Source organism: Protopterus annectens, chromosome 10.part0 (genome assembly GCF_019279795.1).
Source record: "Protopterus annectens isolate FY-2018-M chromosome 10.part0, PAN1.0, whole genome shotgun sequence".
Classification (NCBI taxonomy): domain Eukaryota; kingdom Metazoa; phylum Chordata; order Ceratodontiformes; family Protopteridae; genus Protopterus; species Protopterus annectens.
The window spans coordinates 87,721,431-87,747,952 of NC_056744.1; the positions used below are offsets into that span (position 1 = coordinate 87,721,431).

General features: G+C 42.7%; 1 protein-coding gene across 1 annotated transcript in view; it reads left to right on the forward strand.

Moving 5' to 3' along the window:
• Positions 1 to 26,522, forward strand: part of CLN3 (CLN3 lysosomal/endosomal transmembrane protein, battenin) — a 310,689-nt gene that overhangs the window by 48,036 nt on the left and 236,131 nt on the right. Inside the window, exons 3-4 of the mRNA XM_044085059.1 lie at positions 9,154 to 9,196; positions 10,041 to 10,146. Of these exons, the coding sequence (XP_043940994.1) occupies positions 9,154 to 9,196; positions 10,041 to 10,146 (149 nt within the window). The remainder of the gene's footprint in view (positions 1 to 9,153; positions 9,197 to 10,040; positions 10,147 to 26,522) is intronic.

Genomic DNA, 26,522 nt, shown 5'->3' on the forward strand with positions numbered 1-26,522 from the left:
TCCTGGGTGCAAGCTTAAATACAACTACCCAGATGGCTTATCTCACGCCAGACAAGCAAAGGCAACTGACTCATTACTTTCAAATGATGGCAACAAAGACCCAGCTACCTGCAAGAAAAATTCTGCAGGCTTTGGGCTTCATGGCATCCTGCATCCTGCTAATTCCATATGCAAGACTGCATATGAGGAAGCTACAGTGGTATCTAAAAAGTGTTTGGACTCAACATTGCCACAGCTTGGAAACAGTAATAACTCTTATTCCCTGCCTGCAACAGGAGTTTCTATGGTGGGCACTGGCCTGTCACCACAACAAGGGACAGCCTTTCACTTTACCCACAGCCAGGCAGACACTAATAACAGATGCATCGGATTGTGCCTCGGGGCACACATGGCAGGAAAATGTATTCAGGGCAGGTGGCCCACGGACCAAATGCATCTTCACATCAATCAAAAAGAGATGGTAGCTGTACAGAATCCCCTGACTGCCTTCAAGGATCTACTACATCCAGGACAACTATTACTAAAGACGGACTACAGTTATGTGGTACGTAAGCAAGGGGGCACACATTCCTACCCCCTCTGCAGGCAAGCCATGACTTTGTGGAACACAGCACTTGACCTATCGAGTACATCTGCAGGCACAATTCCTGCCAGGAAAGAAAAATACTCTGGCAAACGAACTAAGCAGAAACCTCATGGATCCTCACGAGTGGAAACTAAATCCACAGGTCTTCAGCATGATAACAAGGAAGTGGGGATGCCCAGACATAGATCTTTTTGCCTTCCCTCACAACTGCCAACTACAGAGATTCTGCACAAGCACTTATCACTCACAAGCATGGAAAGTGGATGCCCTATCATTCATCTGGAAAACCCTAACAGTTTATGCCTTTCCACCACTACCTCTCCTTCCCAAGGTGCTCCTAAAAGTCAGACCAGAGAAGCCAAAAATGATTCTGATTGCTCCAGATTGGCCACGCCAGCACTGGTACCCAATCGTAAAGAGCCTGTCTCAAGGCCCAGCCTGGGCTTTACCTCAAATTCCTCATCCTCTGACTCAAAAAAAACAATCAGATCCTGCACAGCCAACTCAGAACCTTAAAGCTGGCTGCATGGCAGATAATATAGCTACTCAGAGCACACCTCTCTCTAAAGCTGTTTTGGATGTCATTTTGGAAGCCAGGAGGCCCAGCACCAGGAAATCTTATGCAGAAAAATGGAAGAGATTCTGTGCTTGGGACCAGGCACAAGGACTTGAACCACTTGTTCCAAATATTCCTCAGATTTTACAATACCCAACTGAGAGGCTGGACAAAGGCCTCTCCTTATCTTCAGTTAAGGTCCATGCCTCTGCCATTTCAGCTCATTACAATACAGAACCTCTCACATCCACTGCTAAGACAGTGCCTCAGAGGGGCAAAAAACAGAAGACCCCCAAGGAGAGCACAGATACCTACATGGGACCTAAACTTTGTCTTAGAAAAGCTCACACTGCCTCCTTTTGAGCCAGCCAGTACAGCTGATATAAAATTCTTATCATGGAAAACTGCTCTGCTCCTAGCAAGAACTTCAGCAAGAAGAGTCTCAGAGTTACAGGCAGTAATGGCAGTGGAACCTTTTATCATTTTTCATCCGGACAGGGTTTCTCTAAGGACAAACCCAACATTTATGCCAAAGGTAGTATCCAGTGTGGCTCTTAACCAAACCCTTCATTTGCCAACATTTTACCCAAATCCCCAGAATAAAGGGGAGAGACTTCTGCACTCTTTGGACATACACAGGCAGCTACGCTTCTACTTGGACAAAACAAAGGCTTTCAGAAAAACTAAGCAACTGTTTGTAGCATATGCTGCATGATCACAAGGAAAGGCTATCTCAAAGCAGACCATTTCAAAATGGATAGGACACTGTATTAGTTTCTGCTATGCACAGCATGGCAAGTCAGTGCTTAAGAATATTAGGCCACATTCTACCAGGGCAGCAGCCTTTCTCAGAGGAGTACCAACCAAGGAAATTTTGGAAGCTGCAACTTGGAGCTCAGTGCACACCTTTACCAAGCATTATCATTTACCTCTTTACTCTAAATCCAGAGCAGGCTTTGCCACTGCAGTTCTGCAAGGCCTCATAGCCACTCCTAATCCTATTTAGACCCAGCCGCCCTACCTCTGCTTTGGGATTCAACCCAAGTGTAATGACTGCAACAGTGAAACACGATGAACATAGTACAGTTGTGTACCTATCATAAATGTAGATGTTCGAGTGTATTCACTGTTGCAGTCCAGGTTACCCACTCTCCATCCTCCTTTCTTTGCTGGGACTTATCTATACTTCTCTATCCTATACAACCTATGTGGTGTATTTGCTTGTAGATGAAGGTATTGTTTTTATTTTACTGTATGTTTTTATAAGCAATATGTATTGCCTACCTTCTTGGGGGCATCTGACATCTGGGGCAAGAAAAACTGAAGAAAATGGTGTCGGCTGCATCTTGTATACCCCTGGCGCACTGACGTCCGGGAAGAGGCGACAGCAACCAACGCCGGGCCAGGACTTTGGAATTCAGGCCAACTGTGGGTAGCCTGCCAGCAGGATAACCCAAGTGTAATGACTACAACAGTGAATACACTCTAACATCTGCATTTATGGTAGGTACACAACTGTAGATTCTTGGCCTTAGAGAGAGCATTAAGGACCTGTTCCCTAGTGATAGCGAGGGTTATATTTGGTGGTATTTCCTGAGGGAAGGTTGAGGGGATAAAGTTGGAGCTGAATTTGTCAGCCAGTAGGTTTGCTATATCTTCTGGCTCAGTATAGATAGCTGCATTTACAATGAGCTCTGCACACAATTGTGTATTGCCTTTGAGGTTGCAGACATAGCTAAATAATGCCTTGTGGTTGTCTTTGGCCTGGGAAGTCAAATTTAATTCAGATTTGGCTTTGGTAGACTTTATTTGTTCTCTGAATTGTTTTGTTTAGTTTGAGAGTGAGTTTATCCTGCAGGGGGTGCACCTCCTAATTTGTGCTGTGATTTTCTTCCTTCTGTTATACATCCTGTTAATGTTGTGATTCCACCAGAAGAGAGGTTCTAGGGCAGGGGTGTCCAACCTTTTCAGTTGCAAGGGCCGCATTGGGTTAACAAAAATGGTCTGGGGGCAAAACGGCAGGTGAGGACCAAAAAAAAAAAAAAAAAAGGTCTCACATTAACTGAAGAGAAAAAAAAAAAAAAAAAAAAGTCTCACATTAACTGAAGAGCTGAACAATAAATAAATTAATAAATAATATAAATAAATTAATAAATGCATAATATTTCACCTAAACTTCAATATCTCTTTCTAATTATTTAAAAAACAGTTAAATCCATTCTAACATCTTATATACTGTTAGTTAAAACAATCTTTAATAACCTTGTTAAAATAATCTTTTCTGCTTTCTTTTATCATTTTGCCTCTGTCACTGGCACTGTGTATAATTTTGACTTAGGAATGTTGACTGCTGCTTTATATGCAAGCAAACCAGTTAACAACATGGTTTTCCCCTGAAAGAATGACTTCAACATATTCAACAGTTTCTGGAATTGCTTTCAAACTTTCCACTGGACAGAGCAGGACAGGAACTGGAAATTATATATATATATTTTATTGCTGACACGTGGCTGTTAGAAGAGTGTTTTTAGCTAAAGAGCATATATGTTTGTGGTACAGAATTAAACATTAACCAAGAAAGTTATTACTTCCAATAAACGATTCAGAATACCCACCAGTAGCTGTCAGGCATTGAACGAAATCCGCAGGGCAGCCAGTTGGCAGTATACTGGGGTGAGTCTCAGCAAGTAATGACCCTTAGTCCTGGAATAGAATGCACTGGGACTAGCGACCAGTGCATAGCACATACCATCCCACTTCCAGCGACAGTAGCCCAGAAGTAGAGTTCTGCAATGTAGCTGAGGGAGACGCTGGTCAGGTCCTTGCCGGTGTGCTGGCTGGTTGGCGACTGCACCAAAGCAGAGTGCGGGTGAGCTTCGCCAGGCAGACTGCTGCGGGAGCGGGCTAGCTGAACTACTTAGCGCGCGCTGCAGGGCTTGTGTGGGCGTTGGAGGAGAGTTCAGCTTCTGTCTCGCTTCCCCTGCAACGGGACAGGCAAAGGCAACATTAGCGAGTTTACCCTGATTTTCGAGAAGGGCCACCAAAGTAAACGGAGCATACTTTGTTGTTTATGATTGCAGTCATTATGCCCTTACACCGCTGGAGCCAAAAATCTAGTCCAGATGATCTTAGGTTTCCTTGGGGTTGTGAAAATGCATAGGATTACGGCTCCTTACACATAACCTTACACATGCATTTAAAAGTAACGGGATAGTAGTTTAAAAAGTTAACAGATTAGAGTGGAAAATGTGTTTCGCACTATGGCTACCCCCCCCCCCCCCCCCCAGGAAAGAGAAAGGGACATGTTAGGCATTGACTCCGAAGTATTAATAAAGCTCATATAACACACATTTTTTCTAATATTTCTTTTCACTTTGACAACCTGACAGAAGAAATGTGAAATTATCTTTTGCTTTATTCTGACTATTCACCTCTGCATGAACTGGTTGTGTGTGCATATGAAGGGAGACCGTTTCATGAGATACGTCCCGACCAGAACAGGGACTTTGGCTGTAGAATCCTCTTTTTAACCATTAGGAGCAAACGTAGGTCAGCATGAAGCAGTCCTGTGTATTAGAACAGGTAAATGCTTTTCTTGCAGGTGCAGTACAGCCCCACCTTACTATTTCAACAGGTTGCAATAAGATGCAGACCCAGGACTTTGGAATTCAGGCCAACTGTGGGTAGCCTGCCAGCAGGATAACCCAAGTGTAATGACTACAACAGTGAATACACTCTAACATCTGCATTTATGGTAGGTACACAACTGTAGATTCTTGGCCTTAGAGAGAGCATTAAGGACCTGTTCCCTAGTGATAGCGAGGGTTATATTTGGTGGTATTTCCTGAGGGAAGGTTGAGGGGATAAAGTTGGAGCTGAATTTGTCAGCCAGTAGGTTTGCTATATCTTCTGGCTCAGTATAGATAGCTGCATTTACAATGAGCTCTGCACACAATTGTGTATTGCCTTTGAGGTTGCAGACATAGCTAAATAATGCCTTGTGGTTGTCTTTGGCCTGGGAAGTCAAATTTAATTCAGATTTGGCTTTGGTAGACTTTATTTGTTCTCTGAATTGTTTTGTTTAGTTTGAGAGTGAGTTTATCCTGCAGGGGGTGCACCTCCTAATTTGTGCTGTGATTTTCTTCCTTCTGTTATACATCCTGTTAATGTTGTGATTCCACCAGAAGAGAGGTTCTAGGGAGTGGATTTTTTTTGTTTAGACTCCTAGCATTGAGCAGTAACACCTTTAGATTTTCTTGGTTTTGATTTGCTGTGTCGGAAGCACTTCCAGTTTGGCATTGCCTAAAAAGACACTATGGAGGAAGATCATGTTTTAGCTAATATCTGAAAGCCTAGAGGGGAGAGGTACAGCATGACAAAGCAGCATGGTCTGTTGACCATCTCCTTCCATGCGGATAAAAATTTGCACCCACTTAGAATGAGATCAGAAATTAAGCCAGTTAGTCGGTCATCTTTCGTTCGTATTGTGACATCATCCTTTGAGAAATAAAATGCTGCTCAGTGCTAGCCTTATACTACCTGGGGCACACATTCCGAGAGCTCCATGATATCTCTTCATATGGTCTAGAGAGGTACATATCGGGTCATTTACATCCACATGAACTACATGACTGAGTCATACTGGTACTTGGGGTCCAGTGACCTGAGTGTGTGCGTAATGTGGCAGATCTTGGCCCCTGATAAGCAACTGACTAACTTTCTCCTTAAAATGACCTGGTAAGAGGGACATCAGTGTGTCTCACAATGGAGTCTCCAATGACCAGAATGTTGGATTGTGTGGTGGCTTGTCTTATGGGATTAAAAGTAGAGTCTCTGTGAGATTTGGCTGCATGTGTTGATGCAGGTGTTGTTTTGAAAGAGTGCATTTGGGGCTGCTGAGGGTATTTGTTGTGTACTTCATCTAGGAGGTCTTTGGGGTTTAGGAAGGTTACATTTAAATGTATCAGCATGTATAGGTCTATGTGTCTGGTTTGATTTGTGACTGATGGGTGCAGTGTGTGTACTACTAACAATCTGGTTGACATTAGGAGTACTTTTATGTGAGAGCTTTGCCTCCAGTGACGTTGTGTAAATACACCTCTCACATACCATATCAGTTTGAGAATTAACTAGTTGTCATTTAACTTGAGGCAGTTTCTACATTGCCTCAGGATGCCCATATTCACCAAGCTGGTAAGAGACGGTGAAAATGTTCATATCCATGGTAACCAGGGTTAACAGATTTATGAATGGATAGGTAGGGACAAAAAAAGGTCCTTCACGCTAAGTGTGAAGAGTAAAAAAAAAAAATCTTTCATGCAGAACTGCCTGCTGTTTCGCATTGAACAGAAGTGGCTCAGCTTTGCTGTTTATGGTTGGCTCGTATGCCGGTATCAAAAATTGCAAAGCAGAGCCTCTTCTGTTCAATGCAGAACAGCAGGCTGTTTTCACTGGGATTTTAAAAGGCAGTGCGGGACTCAGGATTGAGTTGCTGATCTCAGGACAGTCCTGCTCAAATAGGGATGTCTGGCAACCCTGATGGCAACAGACACTTGGAATGAGAATATATATCCTATGGGCCTCCATTACAGGAAGTTAAAGGTATTACTGTATGTGTGTTTATTTGACTTGGTTTTTCTTTCAGTTTTTACACACAAATATGCATATGTGTGTGTGTGTGAGAGATATGTGTGTGTGTGAGAAATATGTGTGTGTGTGAGAGATATGTGTGTGTGTGAGAGAGATATGTGTGTGTGAGAGAGATATGTGTGTGTGTGAGAGATATGTGTGTGTGTGAGAGAGATATGTGTGTGTGTGAGAGAGATATGTGTGTGTGTGAGAGAGATATGTGTGTGTGTGAGAGAGATATGTGTGTGTGTGAGAGATGTGTGTGTGTGTGTGAGATATGTGTGTGTGTGTGTGTGTGAGATATGTGTGTGTGTGTGAGAGATATGTGTGTGTGTGTGTATATGTATGTATGTATATATATATATGTATATATATATATATATATATATATATATATGTATATGTGTGTATATGTATATATATATATATATATATATATATAGACATACGCATGTATATGCATATTTACACACATGCACGCACATATACAGTGTGCGTGTTTCTTGGACGAAAAGGTACTCTACATTTTGCCAAGCCCCTTTTTATTGACCATTAAACGGCATGAGAACAGGATACCCTCCCCTTTTTATTTATTTATTTTTGCGGGATACATGGTAGTGTTTGGTGATTCTGTGATATGTGCTTCATCAGAATGGGATTTTTACTAAGCAAGTCGATTGTGCAAGCCAGCTTCTTGGAGTAGAAACATAACATGTAAATCATGATTATAAGAAATTGAGCTATAATAAGAAAAAAAATCAGTTTGTAGAGGCAATTAAAGAATGTACAAGTACAGACTGACTTTTCTGGCAGTATTGAATGTGTTTGTGTTTTATTGGAAGGATTGCTAATGTTCACCATTGTGTAACTTGAGACTTCCTTTGCAGTCGACCAATTGGACAGCCATGATGGAGTACATTGATCCCTTTAAAGTGAGGTTTTTTTAATAAGTTAGTGGCTGTAGAATAGGAATGTGATGAATAATCGAACAAAAACGTATTTTTTTCAGTCCGAACTTGTACTTTCCCTTTTATGAAAAAGATTTATTGGATCATGAGAGTGCAGTTTGAAACTGCAACATGGGTAGGTCAGGGGACATGCAGGGAATATCTTTGTTGTCAAAACACATAGCAAACTACTTGAACAGCCTTCAAAAAACAGCTGTTGGAAGAGGCAAAATTCAGGAATACATTATGCAGATATATGGGAATTTTTCTAAGGATGTCGGAAAACAGCTGGCTAAGTAAGATCTGTGCCACAAGGGGAAAACTGTGAGCCAGATGTTCCTTGTCTGATATCAGCAATTGTTTGTAATAAGCATCATAATGACAACGGAACCTTTTGCCGCACATTTCTTTAGTCCCAGTGTTGGCGGGTCCAGCTGCATCTAACAGGCATGTCTTGGGATGGGGTTTGTTTTGTGATCCTTGCTTTAGTCCCCAGTACTGGTATGTCTGGCTCCAGATGACTGCCACGTCTTGGGAAGGGGATTGTTTTTTGATTGTCTCTCTTAGTATGGATTCTTGAGACTTGAAGGGCAAATAAGACTATACAGGTTTTTCTTTTGAAGGCTGTGCTGTCAGTATTAAGTGGATGGGACCTGCCGGGGTGAGCCTGAGTTACGTAGAATTAAAGCAGCACTTATAACTACAAATAAGACAAAACAAGGTGAGTAGCAGCTCACTGGATGTTTGGTTCGCCATCATTAAGTAAGTCATTCTCACAACCGATGGGGCTCTGACACTGATTACTGCACTAGCAGAATCGGCATCGTAGGAGTGCTTCTGTACTTTTGGTCGAGTGTCAACTGTTGAGGTTGGGGGTTTAATTCCCCAGAGTTCAACTTGTAGACCTCAGTTCTGCATAAACAAGTAACTGACAATTCAGTTCAGTTTGCGCACCAGCACTGATTGTCTGTGTGTTTTCTCTATTCTCTGCAGCTGTACAACCATGTAGTTAGTGTGAATATATGGTAAGAGTATGTTGGGGCGAACCTCACCTCCCCACATTGAGGGAACAGAGATATATGGTATTTGTCTGGTTGAAACTTCAGGGAATTTCACTTCAGTAAATTGTTGGGAGGCATTGTAATTATTAGCCACACATCACCCTTCAGTGACTTTTCTAGAATGTCAGGTATTTTAACAAGGATATACTTTATAATCACAGTGCTGCATTCCCAATAAATACATTTTCATAAAATGTCCATGCAAAATAAATGTCATTTTTATTACCTGCAGCTCAGGTTTATTTGTAATATCAAACATTGTACATGTTGCTTTAGCAATACATTTTAAGCATGTCTGTGAGTGCATGCATATATTTGTGAAATGCCACAGTACTTGCATGTTGATGGTATTAAGTTGTTCATTTTTCTTCTTAGTTGAATATCGCATTGTTTATTGGAGAAACATTGTCGGCTTCTGGTAAGTTGGATGTGTTTTTTTCCCCACATTTCATAATTGGGTCCAGTATGCATAACAGCATTTTTATTCAGTGGTAACCTGAGAGCGTGGCCTGGTTTAACTAACTTGCTCAGTCACGCAGTACAACTCTACATTAATTCTTTTTAATACTGCAGCCATCTTTTAGTTTTGCTCATGTCTGATATGTCTGCTTGGACATTACAAGTGGCTGGTGTTTCTTGACCACAGTAGCCATAGAAAGACCTTGACTTTACCTGAGTGTGAGGCACAGACATTTTTTTTGTCTGCACTAAGGATTCCTCACACTACAAGTTTATTAGCAACAGACTGCAGCAGGAAGGCAGGAGTAAGTTCTATGTGAAAATCCACCCTACCTACAAAGGCTAATTACTTGCTTATTTATTATTTTATTTGTTAAACGGGTAGATGGATTAGTCTGCTGAACTCTCGGTCAAAAACAGCTTCGGAGAAGTTTGTAAAAGACATTATTCACAGTATACAACATTGTTTTATACTCCCAGAGGTGTTTTACTTGAACAATAACACTGTTTTGCAGCCTGTTTGTTAAATTACAATGTAAGACATGAGGTTGCGTACAAAGTGACATTACAGATGATTCTGTTTTGAAGTCAGTTCATTCCAAAATCTGTAAATTGAATAATAAATAGCTGTAATGTATTTTTGCTTTTTATGCACATTGTTCTCACCTAATTGCCACCTGTAATTAACATAATGGTGTGATTTCTGCATTTAACATAAAGAGAATGTATTTAGTTGCCTTATCTACAGCATCAAAGTGGTTGTTACATTCTCTAATTTTTACTCTGTCTGCATCCCTTTCTAGGTTTTTGGGCTTGTGCAATAACTTTGCTTATGTTATTATGCTGAGTGCTGCCCATGACATCCTGAGCAAACAAGAGTTCCCCAACAATGGCAGTACAGTTTCTCAGGTGAGTGCACCAATACTTGTCACTGATTGACAGGGGGAATAAACATTTAATGACGGAAATGTTATAGTTTTGTAGCATTCTCTACAGATTACGTGGCACTGATTAATGTTTGTTTAACAACAGTTGATGTTTCTCTCTTGCTGACTGAATTTGATATAGCACGCTTCACATTATGTTATAGTTTTGTAGCATTCTCTACAGATTACGTGGCACTGATTAATGTTTGTTTAACGACATTTGATGTTTCTCTCTTGCTGACTGAATTTGATATAGCACGGTTCACTTTATGTTCTTGGGTTGTGCCTAGAAGAGAGTGGTTCACTGTTTTTTTTTTTTTTTGTGTGTTGGAGTTTGTACTTGGGTTTGGGGTTTTTGTTTGGGAGTGGAGTTTGGTTGGGGCTTGTGCTGGGATTGTCATTGGGGTTTGTTTACCATTTGTTAACTGGGTGAGCACACTGGATCAAAAATCCTTTTCAGATGTGACCTGGACCATAAGGCATTCAGACGACAATAATAAGACAGTTAATTTGTTGGAAGCTCTGTGCACGTAGATATCTGAGAGTTGCACCCGGAAGTGAATGGTTACCACCAAAGTACGTCTTTGCCAAGCAAATGTGCTGTACATAAGTTTCATCTTTTCCAAAAAAAAAAAAAAAAAGTGTTATGGTCAGATGAAGTATTGATGTTTTGAGGTGATTTACTCTTGCCAGTCTTCTGTTGATTTCTCGTCACTTGAATTATTCCAGCTTGTTGACTTCTATTTTTAAGCTTGCTAGCTCAAGTGTTACTGTGTAAGCCCTTGGAAGGGCAATACATGGGTGTGAGGCATGACTTGTGGTTTCAAAGTGTGCTGCGTCATTTATGCATACACCAGTGAAAGGACCGGTTTCTTTTCCACTCAGACCAGTAGATGATGCTTTCATTGTTTGGAAGCTCAGTTATGCCGGTGGGACATGGGAGTGAGCAGTTTCTTTGCCTGCCATAACCGTTGTTACAAAGTGATACTGTGCAGGACATTGCTGCTGTGTCTGCTGTCTGTTGTAGCCGTCAGGCTAAGAAAAGAGATGTGTCATGGAGAAATTATCACAGTGTATTCAAAGTTACATTGATAACTGTGGGTGGTGTGATTGTTCTGAGCAATTCCTCAGTTTTGAGAATATTTCTTTGATTCTTTTGGACATGTGGTGATTTAGTAATCTACCCCAACAACCAAAAGAACTTGCAGGTGTTTCATGTAGGAGAGCAGCTGTATTGGAAGGAATTCTTTCCTCCCTCAGTTTCTCCTTAAAGTATCAAGAGCAAGGTTTTTGAAATATGCTCTTAGTAATGGGAAACTATTGATATTAGTTGGTCAACAGCATCTCCCAGCAGCAACAAATACATACATTCAATGTATCTTTTTAAAATGTTTCTTTTGTCTAACATTTGCTGTCCTCACTGGAAAATATTTTAGAGTGGGAATGGAGACAGTCTAGTAAATCTTTTACTACTACTATAATAATATTATTATTATTATTATTATTATTATTATTATTATTATTATTATTATTATTATTATTATTTTATTTTATATGGTAGCCCTTCAAAACTGATAAGGGAAGATTGTTGCCTTTGTGCAGGTGACAAATTTATCAAACAAATCTTGTACGATATTAATGCAGTGATTTTCATAGTTGCTGCAAAGGGACTTTGGGGCATAATTTGTGGCATTTCTGTCAATAATCTATTAGTGTCCTGCTAATTCATCCCTGTTTTGCATTTCTGACATGTAGTAAGCCATCTTGTGTATGCAGAACTCTGTGTCCTCCTACGGATTAGTCAGTACTGATGTACTGGAACAGTGACCCAAGGGAGGTGTATATATCTATCTTGGTACCCTTCTGTAGGCATCGTAGCTGCATCCCAAGAGATGCCAGAGTCCGATTCCGGTGCTTAATGTCATCTGTGCTCATTATGGGGTGGGAGTGCTGACAAGGTATTAGATGTGCCCACCTTTTTTCAGAGCCTGTCTAGAACCTTAACAAGGACCATACACTACTTTGGTCATGTTGATGTCATGTGAGAATACTTCATCTTTAAACCTTAACAAGGACCATACACTACTTTGGTTATGTTGATGTCATGTGAGAATACTTCATCTTTAAACCTTAACAAGGACCATACACTACTTTGGTTATGTTGACGTCATGTGAGAATACTTCATCTTTAAACCTTAACAAGGACCATACACTCCTTTGGTTATGTTGATGTCATGTGAGAATACTTCATCTTTAAACCTTAACAAGGACCATACACTACTTTGGTTATGTTGATGTCATGTGAGAATACTTCATCTTTAAACCTTAACAAGGACCATACACTACTTTGGTTATGTTGATGTCATGTGAGAATACTTCATCTTTAAACCTTAACAAGGACCATACACTACTTTGGTTATGTTGATGTCATGTGAGAATACTTCATCTTTAAACCTTAACAAGGACCATACACTACTTTGTTATGTTGATGTCATGTGAGAATACTTCATCTTTAAACCTTAACAAGGACCATACACTACTTTGGTTATGTTGATGTCATGTGAGAATACTTCATCTTTAAACCTTAACAAGGACCATAAACTACTTTGTTATGTTGATGTCATGTGAGAATACTTCATCTTTAAACCTTAACAAGGACCATAAACTACTTTGGTTATGTTGATGTCACGTGAGAATACTTCATCTTTAAACCTTAACAAGGACCATACACTACTTTGGTTATGTTGATGTCACGTGAGAATACTTCATCTTTAAACCTTAACAAGGACCATACACTACTTTGGGTATGTTGATGTCACGTGAGAATACTTCATCTTTAAACCTTAACAAGGACCATACACTACTTTGGGTATGTTGATGTCATGTGAGAATACTTCATCTTTAAACCTTAACAAGGACCATACACTACTTTGGTTATGTTGATGTCATGTGAGAATACTTCATCTTTAAACCTTAACAAGGACCATACACTACTTTGGTCATGTTGATGTCGTGAGAATACTTCATCTTTAAACCTTAACAAGGACCATACACTACTTTGGTTATGTTGATGTCATGTGAGAGTACTTCATCTTTAAACCTTAACAAGGACCATACACTCCTTTGGTTATGTTGATGTCATGTGAGAATACTTCATCTTTAAACCTTAACAAGGACCATACACTCCTTTGGTTATGTTGATGTCATGTGAGAATACTTCATCTTTAAACCTTAACAAGGACCATACACTCCTTTGGTTATGTTGATGTCATGTGAGAATACTTCATCTTTAAACCTTAACAAGGACCATACACTACTTTGGTTATGTTGATGTCATGTGAGAATACTTCATCTTTAAACCTTAACAAGGACCATACACTACTTTGGTTATGTTGATGTCATGTGAGAATACTTCATCTTTAAACCTTAACAAGGACCATACACTCCTTTGGTTATGTTGATGTCATGTGAGAATACTTCATCTTTAACAAAAGGGTGTTTGCATGCTTCTTTATGCATGTCAACACTCTTTTGTTGTTTTGTTTTAAGTTATGCTACTGTAAACTAATTGTTTTTTATAAAAGGCAAAGTCTTGCAGAAAAGTCTTTCTGATGTCTTACTTTAATTATAATAAGCAGGTAGGATGTATTTATATCATTATTTAAGTAAGCACTAATTAAGGTTAATTGTAATATGCAAAAAGCAATTAAACACTCACTCGAATGCATATACACATTTTTAAGTAACTAGTCTGAACTACTCTATTACTGCTTACATTTCAGTATTTTTTGTTTGAGAAAAATGTTTCTTATTTCACCCGAGCTGAGCCTAAAGTCGGTCAGTATTGCTCAGTGCACTACTCTGGTAAACGGAGATAAGTAAAATAAAGTTAACAATTTGGAACCAAAAACACACAACTAAGTGGTAGCTAATGTAGAAAGAGTTGCATCTCTCTGAAGTACGGGATACACAGGTTAAATTAACCAAGCTGTGAGATTGGTTCTATTGGACTCCCCTTTAGCTGCATCGTGCAGTATGGAACCTTTGGAGCAAAGAGGAACTTCCTTACACCTACCAAAGTTGCACTGTACAGTTGTCTCATATAAGTATGTTTTGAGAGGCAGGGTTCAGACGAAGGAAGACTTGCCTCTGCAAAAACAGTTTTCTTAACAGTCCATTTCAAATGTGGCATTTTCCCTTGTCGAGTGTGTACTAATTTCAGTGTTCATAGTCACCTTTATTACTTACTATGAGTATACTAGTGTTCATATGCAACATGTTATGTGTAAGCTATGTAATATATGTGCGCACACACGTATACTAATATATATGTATAATATGCGTGTGTGTGAGAGAGTATGCTATTAGTAATCAAATTGCTGAAAAAAAACAAATCTAAGATGCACATTATTGCACACTCACACTGTTGAACACAGCTGATCACAAAATTAAAGGTAACTTTACATTTGCCTTTGGTAAGGTATTCGCCGACAAAATTACATTACCAGAGCAAAACACTTCAGAAAAACCTAAAACACTAACCAAGCAAGCACGCATTTGCATACACCCAGACAAACATAACGCACAGACACACCACACTAACTGGAAAAGTGAATCCCTTTATGTAGGGGGAGGGGGCATTGCAATTGAATCCCTTTATGTAAAGGGAGGGGCATTGCCATTGAATCCCTTTATGTAAGGGGAGGGGCATTGCCATTGAATCCCTTTATGTAAGGGGAGGGGCATTGCCATTGAATCCCTTTATGTAAGGGGAAAGGCATTGCCATCAAATCCCTTTATGTAAGGGGAGGAGCATTGCCTTTGAATCCCATTATGGAAGGGGAAGGGTGCTGCCATTTATTTAAGCTAGCAACTGCATTTTGCCTGTTTTATTGCTACTTTAAGTGATTTCTGCATTTTACACTGTTTATTGCACTTTAAGTTACTAATTGTTGCAAATTGTTTCTGTAGGCTACACAGTAAAGTGCGCTAGCCGATTTACAGCAATTACTGTCTGTTTTTTTCCTTGTCTCTGTAATAAAACAAAAAAAATCTCTTGTTTTCCCGCCTTACTGAACTAGAGTAGTCCAGTTTCAGAGTTGCTGATCCCTGGGCTTTGTTTTTAGTTCCTGTTACTGATCCATTGCCTTATTAGGAAGGAGGGAAGTTTCTTTGCTTACCAGTGGGAGTGGGAAGCACTGAGCGCCTTTTGTCTGATTTGGTGAAGTTTCAGCCAGAAACTAGTAGTCCATTGGTCGCTTTGGGCCAATTCCTAGCTCCCTTCAGCCCCCTGCTATAAAACACGCTAAACACGGAGTTACCACTGTTGCACACAAGAGCAGCGGCGGTTAAACAAGGTTAAACTATTTGGGCCATCTAAATTCCACTCTTCCAATTTTCCCTTAAAACTACCTTCCTCGAGCTGTACTGCTGATCTAACCAGCATATCCTATAACTGAAAAGTTCATCTCTACTTGATTCCCAAGTAGACTATTCTCTATCTGTAAAGCCTAGCACTTACTCCTACAGTACTTGCACCTTGATAAAGCACTCTTATTATAGATAGTACCCCACCAGCCTAAAACCCACTTCCCCCGGAGTCCTTTGAAAGTCTCTTTATCTACTACTTCTAGTATGTCGAGGGATCAGTTGCTAGTGTCCTCTCCAGCTCAACTGGTGAACCTGGGAATATTGAGGCAATGTTACAACTGCCTCATGTACACAGACAATCCTCTCCTTCTCCCACAAAACACAAATACATGCGAGAGATGCAACTATACGGCCAAACTGGAGGCTGAGCTCTCTCAACATAGGACTGGCAAGACCAGACAGGAGGAGAAGGTAACCACACACAATACATACCCAGTCACACATGGTACCATCACAACTTCAAATCATACACATACTCACACAAAGACATACTCGGAGGCTCTGATCAAAATTTACCAAAACAGCAGAGGCCACCAAAGCAGACACCCAAACAACTACCACCTCACGACCCAACACATGCAACACATAGACCACACAGTCAGAGTGTCAAACAGTCACAGCCCTTAAGGCCAAACAAAATGCCAGACACACTTGTCATTGGTGATTCCATAGTCAGACACACTGACGTCCCGCTCACCAGACTGAGTAAAGAGAAGGTCACAGTAAGCTGCCTGTCAGGCGCTAGAATCCGCCACATAACGCAAGCACTCAGGTCTCTCAACAGCAGGTACAAGCACGACTCAGTCATTGTCCACGCTGGTGTCAACGACCTGAGACGCACCTCCTTGGACTACATGAAAAGGGACATCGAGGAGCTCTCTGATTATGTAGCCCAGGCAGGTATGACCCTGACCTTGAGCAGTATCCTACCTTCACCTAGAATGATGCCACAATACAGTGATAAGATGATCAGCTTTAATAATTGGCTTAAATTCTGGTGTCATTCAAAGGGGATCCAATGTCTGTCTGCCTGGGATGACATGCTGGACAAGCCACGCTGCTCAAGGGACGGCTTGCACCTGTCACCCTGGGCTTCCGGATATTGGCAAAGGCTCTTGCCACCCCATAGTGCCTTTTTAGGCAAGGCTCAAATTCTAAACCTACCACCCTAGAACACCAAAAAGGAAAAACTAAGGGTAATGCTGCTCAATGCCAGAAGTCTCAATCTCAAGATGCACGCACTCGAGGCCCTTCTCAATATGGAGAACATCGATGTCTGTGCTGTGACAGAAACCTGGTTCAAGGCTCCTGAGAGCACCCCAGCACTAACAGGTTTCACCTCATATCATGCGTTCCGCCCCAAAATCCGGACAACACCAAGAAAGGAGGGGTGTCCATATTCATAAAGGACACCCACACCTCAAGGTTGGTGGCAACGCATGATGCATCGGAGACCATCCAGGTGCAATTAACCATAGGCAAGACTGCTCTGCAATTTGTAGCATGTTACAGGCCACCCTCTCAAACTCAGGAACCTCACATGGCCTTCCTGAAAACATTGGAGGGGATAAATGTATCTCCAAACATCATCATACTAGGTGACTTTAACTACCCTAATATAGACTGGGAACACTACTCAAGCCCGAACACTCTAACCCAAAGATTCCTGGAGTTCATAAACTCAAATGCCATGGAACAACTAGTCACCATCCCCACAAGAGGAGAAAACATACTTGATCTCATCATCACGAACATGGGATCAAAATGTTCAACACCGAAGTATACCCCTCACTGGTGAGATCAGATCATAAACTAATCTCGCTGGAGGTCCTCAAACCGCCCCGGCCCGGAAAAAAAAAGACCACAGTGAAAAACTTCTCAAAAGCCGATTTCACACTTCTAAAAACTAGTGTGGTCTCCTTTAAGGCCCCTGAGCCAGTGGTAAACATTACTCAAACCGCTGAATCACTTACAAATGCCTTCTACCAGCACCTACAGGACTGCATGGATCAGGCAATCCCAAACAAAACTAAGACTCTCTGTACCAAAGGCAAGCGTCCAGTCTGGTGGACCCCAGCCATAAACAAGCTCTACAACAAAAGGAGGAAGCTACTACAAGATAGAGCAAAATCCTTGAAAGGTAAGACACCTTTGATCATTATAAGTAAAAACTAAGAGCTCTCATAAAATCATCCAAGGCAAATTTTGAGAGAAAAATCGCCAAGGACTCTAAAGAGAATCATAAGGCCTTCTTTAGCTATGTTAGAAACCTAGGAGGAAACTCCCAGATATGCTCAGAATTAGTTCAAAATGATGTGAAAATTACTGAACCTACACACATTGCCAACATACTGGCTGACAGGTTCAGTGCAAACTTCTCCCCTCCCCCAAAAGGAGAGATATCTATTCCAGAGGATTGTAGCCCCCAAACATCTCCAACGCCCAGGTGAGAACTGCCCTCACTAAGGCAAAAACACAGCATCCATGGGACCGGATGGTGTCCCCGGCTGTGTGCTTCATGAACTCAATGAGGAATTAAACCCACAGTTAGGACAGCTGTTTAATCTTAGCCTCACCTCAGGATACGCACCCAAGGAGTGGCGACGGCGACTGTGGTCCCACTTCATAAGGGCGGTGCCTCCACAGACCCTGGAAATTACCGCCCCATTAGCTTGACAAGCCTTATCTGCAAAGCCATGGAGAGGATCATAATGGAACTCATAAATAAAGACATAGGGAACTTGCAGACTTTGGATCCAACTCAGTTTGGCTTTGTCAAAGGCAGATCCTGCCTCTTAAACTTGGTTGACTTTTTCGAGACAGTCACCAAGGCCATTGATGAGGGAAAGGCAGTCCATACAGCCTACCTCGACCTGGCAAAGGCCTTGACACAATACCCCACTCAGGTATCATCGAAAAACTCATCAGCTTGAATGTAAACCCATACATCACAAGATGGGTTGCAAACTGGCTAAGTGACAGAACCCACAGGGTCAGAGTTGCTGGAGCCATGTCAGACTCAAAGCCTGTCACAAGTGGTGTCCCACAGGGCTCAGTCCTGGGTCCACTCTTGTTCGGCATCTACTTTTCTGAAGTACAAGCAAACACAGGAGGGTTATGGCTGACAAAGTTTGCAGATGACTGCAAACTGGGCCATAGTCGAAAACACATCTGACACAGATATCCTCCAGAAGGGCCTCACAGAAATGGATAACTGGTGCCAGAGCCATGGCCTGAAGTTAAACGCCAATAAATGCATAGTCATACCCTTTGGGAAAAACAAGGCTACCCCTAGCTACCATATAGGTGGCAATCCACTGAGCACAGAAAAAGTCATCAGAGATCTGGGGACCCAGGTTGACAGTAGCTTTCGTTTGACACTCATGTTGCTAAAGTAGTTAGGAAAACCTTCTATATCACCCACCTGATCATGAAGGGATTCACATCTAGATCAAGGGAGGTCATCGTCCCCTGTACTCATCACTTATTAGACCTATGATTGAGTACAATGCCCGCTCGAATGTATCTGACCAGGCACCTGCTGCAGCTTGAAAGGCCCCAAAAGTTCCTCACCAAAAGGATAAAGGGTCTCAAAAATATGTCTTATGCTGCCCGACTGAAAGAACTCCAGCTCTATTCAGTCTCATACCGCTTGCTCAGAGGTGACCTGTGCCTGACATATAAGGCCATGTCAAACCCAGATTTGATGAATATGCTTCACCTCAAAGAATCTAGATCCCTCAGAACCACAAGGGCGGGAGACTTAAACCTTGACACGGTTATAAATAGAACGTGCTGGAGGGACAGATTCATCACCCAGAGACTCCCTATGCTGTGGAACAAAATCCCAGTACATGTGAGGCAGAGCACCTCTCTGGTCTTGTTCAAGAGGAATCTTGACCAATGGATGGGAGATTGCAGATATACCCCAGGGATTACTTCAGCGTCACTGCTTGACAGAGGCACAGCAAAATGATAGGCATAGTTTTTATTCAAACTAAAGGGGTGGCGAAAGCCACATAACTATGGGCTAGGCTTATAAATGCCCTTGGGCAGATAGCCTAGTATGAACCTATGAACCTATGAATCCCTTTATGTAAGGTGAGGGGCATTGCCATTGAATCCCTTTATGTAAGGGGAGGAGCATTGTCATTGAATTCATTTATGTAAGGGGAGAGGCATTGCCATTGAATCCTTTTATGTGGGGGGGGGGCATTGCCATTGAATCCCTTTATGTGGGGAGAGGGGCATTGCCATATATAACCTTTATAGTTGTTCCACAACCATGACCAGAATGACTCGGTCACAGAAGTACTGTAGTTTACAAAACCCGTGTCTACTGTAACATTTGCTAAACTGCACCTTCAGTCATTATCCATGGTCATGCCAGCTATCTACAAACCCATTTTGTTCCTTCATCACCTTCTCATGGGGTTTTGACAAAATAGTTGGCTAAATAAATGAGCAGTATTTATAGAGATTTCACAAGACAAGGTTAGGATCCAGTATGCTTCTGTTTATATGCAATCACAGACCAGGATAACCCAAATAGCCTTCCCCCTGGTATTTACTCACAGGCAGAAATGTATCTAAATGGCTTCTCCTGAAAAAGATATTGGCCTCTTTCCTTAAAAGTTACCCCCCAAGATGACCTTTTTTTATGTTTAACTGTACTCTTTCCATAGTCCTCCAGGGAGTATTTTTAAACCCAAAGGTAATCCGTTTTCCCGCTAGTAGGACACTGGACCATAAACACCCCTGTTTTGAAGCTGCCCTTCATAAATTTTTACTTGCCTGCATATCTGTCTTAGCTATCATAGGTTCATTGGTTGAGCCAAGGACCTGCCACATGGAGCCATTCAAACACTTCATTTTCACATAAGTTGAAATTTCATCCAAAAATGTAACATGACATCATCAGAAGAAAACACTTAAATCCAACCCTATTTACATAGGGCACGTGACATGTCCATCTAATAACATCTGATTGGAGAAAAGTTCAACTTAATTTTTGTAATTCACAATAAATCACACCCTATGCTTCCTTCATAAATATATTTTTATCTTGTGTTGTACATAGCATCATTAAACTAAAAATTCTATAGTATTGGCAAATATTAAAAAACTAAAAATATATCTATGGATAATATATAAAAAAAAACATGAACAGCATTCACTCAGTCTATTATTCATATTGATCATAAAGCAAATACTTAAATTAAAATATGTCAATTCTAAAACAGTACCAATTGAACAATACTCTTTCAGCCCTGGTGTTTTATTGGCTGATAACGTAAGCTGCCATTTAAGCTCTTGTACCTCAAGTTTCTCTTTCCGTGGTCCTCCCCGAATATCCCTATACACCTTTTCCATCACTGAAAATTAAAAAAAAATAACCCAGATAATTAATTTGTTTGTAAAGTGTACTATAAATGTTACCTTTTTACACATGTAATATGCGTTCATATATTCTTTCCTTAAGGGTTCTTCCCATTTTTGCAACATAGAACCCAGAATATATCTGGCATAAGGCAACATACACAACACCCCTATGGTATTTAAAAACTGGAATTTGTTTTGGGCTAGTGGGGAGCAGTGTACAATTTGGGGTGATAAATCAACAATAGCATTCAGGAAAGGTAGGAGATTTAAAACTCTATCGAAGGGATATGAAGGTTATTCTGCAAGGAACAAGGCAGGGACTGGGAAAGGTAGGAGTTTTAAGAATCTGTCAGAGGGATATGAAGCTGAAGGTTATTCTGCAAGGAACAAGGCAGGGACTGGGAAAGGTAGGAGTTTTAAGAATCTGTCAGAGGGATATGAAGCTGAAGGTTATTCTGCAAGGAACAAGGCAGGGACTGGGAAAGGTAGGAGTTTTAACAATCTGTCAGAGGGATATGAAGCTGAAGGTTATTCTGCAAGGAACAAGGCAGGGACTGGGAAAGGTAGGAGTTTTAAGAATCTGTCAGAGGGATATGAAGGTTATTCTGCAGGGAACAAGGCAGGGACTGGGAAAGGTAGGAGTTTTAAGAATCTGTCAGAGGGATATGAAGCTGAAGGTTATTCTACAAGGAACAAGGCAGTGACTGGGAAAGGTAGGAGTTTTAAGAATCTGTCAGAGGGATATGAAGCTGAAGGTTATTCTACAAGGAACAAGGCAGGGACTGGGAAAGGTAGGAGTTTTAAGAATCTGTCAGAGGGATATGAAGCTGAAGGTTATTCTACAAGAAACAAGGCAGGGACTTTTAAGTGTGGTCAGTACAGTCAATGTAAGCATGTATTTTGAGGGATCTAGTGTTATGGTTGCTGAAAGGGGGGTTATTGAAACTAAAATATGTAGTAATCATAGGGCTTTGAGGTGGACTACTTAATTCATGTGATTTACACCTTGTACTCCTTTGGTGAGGAAATGTTGTGGTTGTTGAAGATGAGCTATGTCTAGACAAGTGTGTACTGAATGGGGCAATGTTAAGTTGTCAATCTCGCCGTCATTCTTGCTGGATGGGTTCGGAGCCGATCCTCAGCTCTGACTTGGCCAATACTAAAGCTCGAGAGCTAATTCCACTGGCTCGAGGCTCCCCTATATCCCACTATGCTAGGCGGTAACTACTCAGATCTCGTTTGCCGCTTAGCTGACGAGGTGCTTCTTCTACCGGCTCTGGCAGGTTAGTAAGTTTTCTTGTTTAAAAACTTCAATTTCAACCCCTATTTTTTCCATTTAGTTTAGTTTTTATTTAAAGTATTCCATTAGTTTAAATCGGGTCCCCTCTTGTGTTAGAATTCCCTTTTTATTCCCTTCTTAACTTTTAGGCCTTTGGCCCTCTCCCTCTCCTTTCCCTAGTCCTTCAGTGTGACTGGATTTTTATTTTGGTTAAAGGTGTGTCTGTGTGTTGTGTTTGTGTTTTTCTTCACTCCGCCTTTTAGGATGTCTAAAGACTCCAAGGTCTCAGGCTTCACGAAGTGTGATTCGTGCTGTCAGAAAATGTCTCTGACAGACGGTCACACTTCTTGTGTTTATTGCCTGGGACCTTTGCACCTGCAGGACTCGCGTGCTGTGTGCCATGCATTCAGCCCTAGAGTCCTGCAGGAACGCAAAAATAAGTTGATTTTACGTGGCTTGTTAAAGCCTGAAGGCCCCCCGACCCAGTCTGCGTTGGGGAAGCCTTCTAAGACTTCCAGACCGTCGGCTCCAGTTTCAGAGCTGTCCCCTGGAAGCATTAAAACGGCTTCAACATCGGCTCCGGCTGGAGCCGAGGTTGACAAGACTCAGTTGGCTCCGATCGGCTTATCGGAGCCACCTTGAAAGAAGAGGTCTAGGTCCCCTTCCATCGGCTCCATCCATTCGGCTCCGGGATCCCCTCTTCTGTCGGAGCGGAGCCATAGGTCTCATTCCTCTCGGTCCTCCAGGCTGTCCGACCATGATTTACAAAGGGTGGTGAGTAGACTTCTCAAGTCCGAGGCACTGGCCCAAATGCTGCATAGCCCTACTCAACAGTCAGCGGCTATTTCCATCCCTGATTTTATTCCTCCTCCAACTCGAGTTTGGAGCCGGGGCTCATTGGAGCCATGGCTGTCGGTGCTTCGGAGCCGATACCTTCCCTTTCGGCTCCGTCGTCTGCTCCAATTTCCTCATTGGAGGGATCTCGACGCCGAGCTTCCCTCGTCGGCTCTGAGGGGTCGAGTGGCATCGGACCCTTGTCCGACCCTGTTCTCCCTCTCGGAGCATTGGCGCTGGTGAGTTCGGCTCCGACATCGGCCTCGGAGCCATCCCTGTCAGTGCCGGGGGGGTCTTTGTCTCCTCGGAGTGGGGACCTCCGGCCTTGGCTGATAGGGGCGCCTTCGAAGTCATGCGGTGCGTGCTAGACCCAGTGTCTACCCCACAGTCGGCTCTGTCAGCTCCTCCCTCTTCAGTGCCTGCGGTGATTTCTACCCATCCCCTTGTATCAGACCACAGAGAGCCAGCTCCTCAGGTTTCCCCATTGGGAATTTCCTCCTCTTCCGAGGCCTCTCCTGATCCGGTAGGAGAACCCCCTCGAAAGAGACAGTGCAAGAGGAAGCACATTGACTCCACTGAGTCTGTCACCTCTGACACTGACTTGGAGGAATCTGAAGGTTCCCCTCGGTCCTCCTCTGAGGATATCTCCTTTGCTGACATCCTTGAAATCCTGAAACAGAGGGGGAACTGGCCCACCCTTAACCCTTCAGAGGACGAGTCAGTTTACCTTGAGGCGTTTGGCTCTCGCCCTTCCACCTCCTGGGTGTCCCCCCCTTTGACCCCCTTATGGAAGTGGTGGCAAGGAAGGCTTGGACGGCCCCTGATTCAGTGGAACCTACCCCAAGGAGGCCGTCAAAATTTATTACTGCCCCTAAGGAGAAAGAGTTTCTATCTAAAGGTGTCTCTGTTGATGCCATGGTGGTGGCCGCAGCCACTAAGAAGGAGTTAGCCGATCCTTCGGTACCTGTCCATCCTCCTAATAAGGAGTCTAGGACCATGGACAGGTACGGTAAGCGGATGTTTTCATCAGCGACCTTTACAATGCGATCGCTGAACTACTTGTGTCACTTCACCCGTCTCCAGAGAGATTTGCTCAAGGATATAGGTGAGGCTATACAGGATCCAACAGCTGTGGGGTTCCAAGACAAAATGAACTCCCAGTTGGCAATCCTGAATTTGATTGTTAACTCCTCCATGCGGCTTATTTCATATGCTGCTGATGGGGCGAGTAGGGCCGCAGGCACAGGTGTAGCTTTACGACGTCACGCCTGGATGCGGCTTTGCAATTTTGCAGACCCTTTCAAGGCGTCCTTCACCAATTCCCCCTTTGATGGCTCAACATTGTTTAGTCCTCAGGTGAAGGATACATTTACTAGGTGCGAGGTGGAAGGTAAGACTCTCTCCGCAGTGGGAGTCCATTTTTCTACCCCTTCTAGACCTTATCCAAAAGGTCAGAGGGGAGGAAAAATGTGGTTCCGCAAACCTCAGGGAGTCTCATCTGATGCACAAGGTTGATTCCCCTCTAGAGGCAGAGGGGGGAATAACAATAGACGCCGCCCTAGGGGCAGAGGAGGTCCGCAAAACCAGGGTAGTAGAGAAACTTTCTCTGATAAACCCTTTCAGCATCCCTGAGGAGCTGCCCGGCTGTCCACCTTCGGAGGCAGTTGGGGGAAGATTATCACTGTACCCAAAAGCCTGGCTTTCCCTCACCCAAAACAAATGGGTACAGTCAGTCATATCCGAGGGTTACAAAATTCCCTTTATTCACATCCCATCCCAACCCAAAGGATCCCTTCCAGACGTTCCACCCAGTCTAAGGGAACAAGCAGCACTAGAAATATCAAAGCTGCTGTCAAAAAGAGCTATCCAACCAGTCCCAGCAGACCAGCAAAGATCTGGAATCTACTCCAAATTCTTTTTGGTACCAAAAAAAACAGGGGACTGGAGACCTATACTGGATCTCAGCAAGTTAAACAATTATATCAAAAAAACAAAATTCCGGATGGTCATGCTACAGTCCATTCTACCCTTCTTAGGTCAGGACAATTGGATGTGCTTGATAGACCTTCAGGATGCGTACTACCATATCAAAATGCACAGACGCTCCAGGAGGTTTCTCTGCTTCAGGCTGGGAGCCAGTCGCTACCAGTTCAGAGCCCTGCCCTTTGGTCTCACTATAGCCCCCCGAGTGTTTACCAAATGCATGGCAGTGGTCGCGGCTCACTTGAGACGTCAAGGATTCCAGGTGTTTCCATATTTAGACTGGAATCCGTACCGCCACCACCAGACATCAACTGCTTCTATCCAGAGACTTCACCATCCAAACTTGCCAAGCTCTAGGCATTTCAATAAATTTCGAAAAATCTGCCTTGTCGCCTTGTCAGTCTATTACCTTTATAGGCGCCACCTTAGACACACTCAATCTTTCTGCCAGACTTACAGAGCAAAGTGTGTTAGATATCCGCAAACAAGTTTACCTTCTATTACAATGCAACAAGGTCAAAGCCAAGGTAGTCTTGAAGGTATTAGGACTCATGGCAGCTACTATCACCCTTCTCCCCTTAGCTCATTTCCACATGAGGATCCTCCAATGGATGCTGTTTACTCAATGGTCCTTCCAACAGCTCCCGATGTTTCATATCATACTAATAACTCAATCATGCAAGAATTACCTGAATTACCTGTCTTGGTGGATCACATCGCCTCAAGTTCTCCAGGGCAGACCTTTCATTCCCCCCCCCCCAGATGCCATGGTGACAACGGACGCCTCCCTGATCGGGTGGGGGGGGCATTATCAGGGCAGGACAGTCCAGGGCACGTGGCAACCTTTCAAGTGCCACTTGCACATAAATGTCTTGGAGATGAGAGCAGTGCTTTTAGCGTTGCAAGCCCTTCAGGACTCTCTCCCCACAGGGACTATTGCATTTCAGATGGGCAATATGTCCGTAGTGTGGTACATCAACAAACAGGGCGGAACCAGATCCTACCCCTTATGTCGAGAGGCACTCAGACTTTGGCAGTGGGCGATTTCTTCTCAGCGTTTTCTGATAGCAACGCACATTCCCGGGAAGTCCAACGTGATTGCGGACAAGTTGAGCAGGGCCATTCTCATGCCCCACAAGTGGTTTCTAAAGAAATCAGTGCTGGAAGAAGTCTTCCAAAGATGGGGCCAGCCTTGCTGCGATCTTTTTGCTACTGCCCAAAACAGCAAGTGTCATGACTTTTTCACTCTGTTCTCGTTACCAGGCCATCCCACCAGAGACTCTCTAGTCCACGATTGGCCCCGGGGACTTCTGTATGCTTTCCCCCCTTTTCCACTGATATCTCAATTAATTCAGAAAGCTATCGCCTTGAGAGTTACAATGATCCTCATTGCCCCTTACTGGCCTCGACCGATATGGTTTCCGTTCCTTCATCATTACCTGTTGGAGCAG